This window comes from Cryptomeria japonica, chromosome 11 (genome assembly GCF_030272615.1).
Source record: "Cryptomeria japonica chromosome 11, Sugi_1.0, whole genome shotgun sequence".
Taxonomy (NCBI): domain Eukaryota; kingdom Viridiplantae; phylum Streptophyta; class Pinopsida; order Cupressales; family Cupressaceae; genus Cryptomeria; species Cryptomeria japonica.
Window position 1 is genome coordinate 335343314 of NC_081415.1, and position 4220 is coordinate 335347533.

At 40.7% G+C, this 4220-nt stretch overlaps 1 protein-coding gene across 1 annotated transcript; it reads right to left on the reverse strand.

Moving 5' to 3' along the window:
* Positions 1 to 2379: 2379 nt before the first annotated feature.
* Positions 2380 to 2982, reverse strand: LOC131860202 (uncharacterized). Its single transcript, XM_059214580.1, has one exon. The coding sequence runs from the start codon at positions 2980 to 2982 to the stop codon at positions 2380 to 2382; it is 603 nt and encodes a 200-aa protein (XP_059070563.1).
* Between the last annotated feature and the right edge of the window lie 1238 nt (positions 2983 to 4220).

Below are 4220 nucleotides of genomic sequence, written 5' to 3' on the forward strand. Positions count from 1 at the left end.
CAACCCCTTGAATTCTCCTTTTCAATAGAAAGTCTCCTACCTTCTCTCCCCATTGATTTTTAGTCACCTGTTTAATGTTCTCAATGTCTTGTCTATCTGAAAGAGCTGGTCTCCCTTCCCATGAATCTATCCAAAAATTGGCCATTGTCCCATTACCTATTTCCTAGGTAAGATGTTCAGTGATAACATGTCTGTAGGAGGTAATAAAATTCCAAAAGGCTGATCCTTTGGGTAAAATTGAAATTGTGAATATTCGTTCCCTGCTCATCTGGTCTAGATACTTATGCTTTAGAATTTGAACCCATTTCTGGTCTGGCTTAGTATAGATCTACCAAAGCACTTTTGCCCCCATAGCTTCATTTAAAAGCTTCCAATTCCTTAGTCCTACTCCCCCTACCTGTTTATCTTGACAAACTTTATCCCACACAACCAAAGGAATTTTGTCATTTACCTCTTTGCCATTCCACATAAATTTTCTCATTCCCCTGTTAATAGAATTTATCACTTTCTCCAGGATCTTGAGGGTTGTCATGGAGAATATGGGAAGAGCAGAAAGTACCACTTTAAGCAGCATGATCCGCCCTGATAATGAAAGCCATTTTCTCTTCCAACCTTCCAAGTGGTTTGCACAAGCATCAATGAGGTTATTCCACAGGTTCGAGTTGTTCCTCCCTCCAAAAAGGCGGGTACCAAGAAATTTTCTAGGAAGGTTTCCCCTTCTGACCCCTAATATATTTGAGATTACTTGCTATCTGTCTATCTTTGTATTAAAGAAAAAAACTTCCAGTTCAGTCCAATTAACTTGCTAGCCACTTGCTTTGCAAAAAACATCTAATGTCTTTCTCATCACTTTGGCCTCATGAAGTGAGGACTGTCCACACAGTAGAGTATAATCTACAAATTGCTGATGAGTCACTGGGTCCATCCCTTCCACAATTTTGATGCCTTTCCATCTCCCTCGCTGTTGCTGTGATCAAATTAATCTTCCCAGTACTTCTACTAGAATAATGAATAGGAAAGGCGATAAAGGGTCCCCTTGTCTAAGACCCTGTGTGGTTTGAAAAACGCCTTGAGGGCTACCATTGACCAAAATCGAAGTCCACACCCCCCCGATGAAAGCCCTAATCCAACTAGCCCATTCTTTGGAGAAGCCAAACCTCTGCAATACCTGGATAAGAAACTCCCTATCCACCATGTCATAAGTTTTTCTAATATCTAATTTAATCATCATTTGATCTACCTTCGCTTGGTGGACAGTGTGAATTGCCTCATGCGCAATAATTATACCTTCCATAATTGACCTGCCTGGAACAAAGCCACTCTATTCTTCTGAGATAATCAGGTTTAAAATGGGTTTTAATCTATTTGTCATCACTTTAGTAATGACTTTGTAAATGGTGTTGCATAAAGAGATTGGTCAAAATTCACTAAAATTAGCGGGGTGCTCACCTTAGGAATAAGGGCAACGAGTGTGCAGTTAAGCTCTTTTGCCACACTCGCCCTACTTTGAGATTCCTCCACTACTTCCCACACCTCAAATCCTACCACCTCCCAGAAAGTTTGAGAGAAAAAAGCTGGGAAACCTTCCGGCCCCAGTGCTTTATCCCCTTCCATACTAAAAACTACATTTCTAACCTCCTCAACTTGAATTGGTTTCATCAGTGCCTGATTCTGCGTAGCTGTTATCAACTTCGGGATAACATTCAGTCCTTCTTGCTGCTGCTCCAAATTGGATTCATTATCCTTGGATAATAAAGATAGAAAGAAATCCACCTCCTCTTTATTGATATCTTCCACTTTATCTAAAACAACATTCTCACTATTGAGAATGGTCGTGATTTTGTTCCTGGATCTTTTTGCTTTAACCGAGTTGTGAAATTTATTTGTATTTTTGTCCCCTTCCTTAAGCCAGCACTCTCTCAATTTTTAATTCCAATAAATCTCCTCTTGAGCTAACACTTCGCTATATTGTCCTTTAAGTTCTTGTTCCTACCAAAATTTCTCTGATGTCATCCCTTTTTGAATTATATCTTCTTGCAAGCTTGCTAATCTATCTTCCAAATCCCTTTTGTTAGCAAAAATGTTACCAAACTTCACCTGATTCCATTCTTTAATTTTTGACTTAATGAACTGTAGCTTCTTAACAAAAACAAAGGCCTTAGTTCCACACACCTCTGGAGCCCCTAACCACCAACCATTGATTAACTCCCTCAGACTTTGATCCCTCAACCACATTTTTTCAAATTTAAAGGGGTATCTGATGGGGGGACCATCAAAGGTTATAGATAGCTCCATAGGTAAGTGGTCAGAGGCAATCATTGGATGGACATTTGAGGCAAAGAGGAGATTGCTTTTCACCCAAGGCCCACCTAGGAAAAATCAGTCCAGCTTCTCTGAAACATGTTGTCCTGAGATCCTTTGATTTGACCATGTATACTGGCCTTCCTTGGACTTGATTTCCCTGAGACCATTTTCTGTCACAAAATTTTGAAAATGTGCTAGGTTCGCAGGAATTTCACCCTTGCCCCCCAGTTTATCACTCAGTTCCAAAATAGCATTGAAGTCATCCTCGATGATCAGAAGATCCCCCTCCAGATCCCAAATGAGGGAGGACTGGGTTCTCCAAAAAAAAATTTGCAGCGTAGATTTTGACGGTCCATAAACATTGATTATTGTGAAGTCAACATTTAGAGGATAAGAGTGGAACTTACATACCTGCCACATATTGGAGACCATAACTTCCTCCACCTTTTGAATATTTGAATTCCAAAGGATACCCAGCCCTCCCGATGTGCCCTCCGAATCCACAAAGACCCCCGACCACTGCTTCCAAGTTCCCATAAGAGTCTTTGCTTCCACTTTATCCATCTTTGTTTCTTGTAAAAGAACTACATCTGGCCGTAATTGATCCAACCCTCGTTTGATCAATCGACATTTATCAAGGGCATTACAGCCCTTGACATTCCAGGTTATGATTTTCATTATCCTTCAGGAAGGGTGACCCCCTTCCCTACTGTCAATTTACATTGGCCTTTTGCACTACCAGCCATTGCAATCTTGAATTGGTTTGACTTTCTGCCTCTCAATCTCTTTTCTCCTATTCATACCTTGGTACATGACAGTTCTGATTGCTCTATAGTTCTTATCTCCATAATCTCTTCCTCATCCATCCAACCCCATTAATCATCCTCCTTAATTCCATCTGGCTCTCTATTATTTTTGTCTTCCTCTTTATCCGATCTCGAGCCAATTTCCTTCTTCGAAAGCTGAATCAGCTGCACATTGATTCCTACTTCCACAAGAGGGGAGGCCCTGGAGTTAACCTCATCCAGAATATTTATTGCTCTCTTGACTCTTGTAATCGCTTCTTCCACCTAGCCTGCTTCCTCCCTATTTTTATCGATAATAGCATCTCCTGATACATTCTCTTCCGCTTCTAGGTCAGTGATGATGGGAGCCTTCGAAGCCTCCCCCTGCCCTACAAGGTTCTGCATGGCTTGGTTCTCATCCTCATTGGATCTCATCTCCTTGCATGAGTTATCCTTTCTTGCAAAGAAGGTCACCTCATCTTCTATCATTGTCTCCACCGCTTTCCCTTTAGGGCCTATTAGGCATGTGTCCTCTGAATGTCCTTCTCTTTTACAATGTTGGCATATTTCGTTAGACTCTTCCATTTCTATTTTTTGGAGCCACTGTCCTATGTTTGTGATGATCTCCACTTGTTCTAGAAGTGGGAAGTGTGGTTTCCATCCAATACATATTCTTGCATACATGCTAAAGTCTTTGGACTCAATCACCTCATCCACTCTGATGAAGAAACCCAATTTGTTACCTAAAGTTTGAAAGAACTCCTCATTCCAGTATTCTTTGGGTAGATTATATAGTCTAAGCCAGACAAGTACCATTTCAATCGGAGCTAGTACTGGATTGAAATTAGGCTCCCAATCCCTAATGTACAATCCCCTTCCGCCCATGAAAAAAGGGCCATTATTTAAGATTTCCTGCTTATCCTTATTATCATCTGTTATTACCAAGAAAAACCCATTTGGAAGGGTTTTGAGTTTGATTTTCCATTTCTAGGTTTCAGTGCACCAGCTCTTCATCTTTCCCACCACTAGCCATTCCTCAAAACATTTAACAAATAGTCCCCTCTCCTGGAAAAAGGGTACCAAGTCATTCCAGCTTTTGTTATCTATTATCATTGATATTTTCTTTGTTCG

Excerpts from the sequence above, each read along its gene's own strand:
- LOC131860202 (XM_059214580.1), bottom strand. The coding sequence starts at position 2,982 with ATGAAAATCATAACCTGGAATGTCAAGGGCTGTAATGCCCTTGATAAA.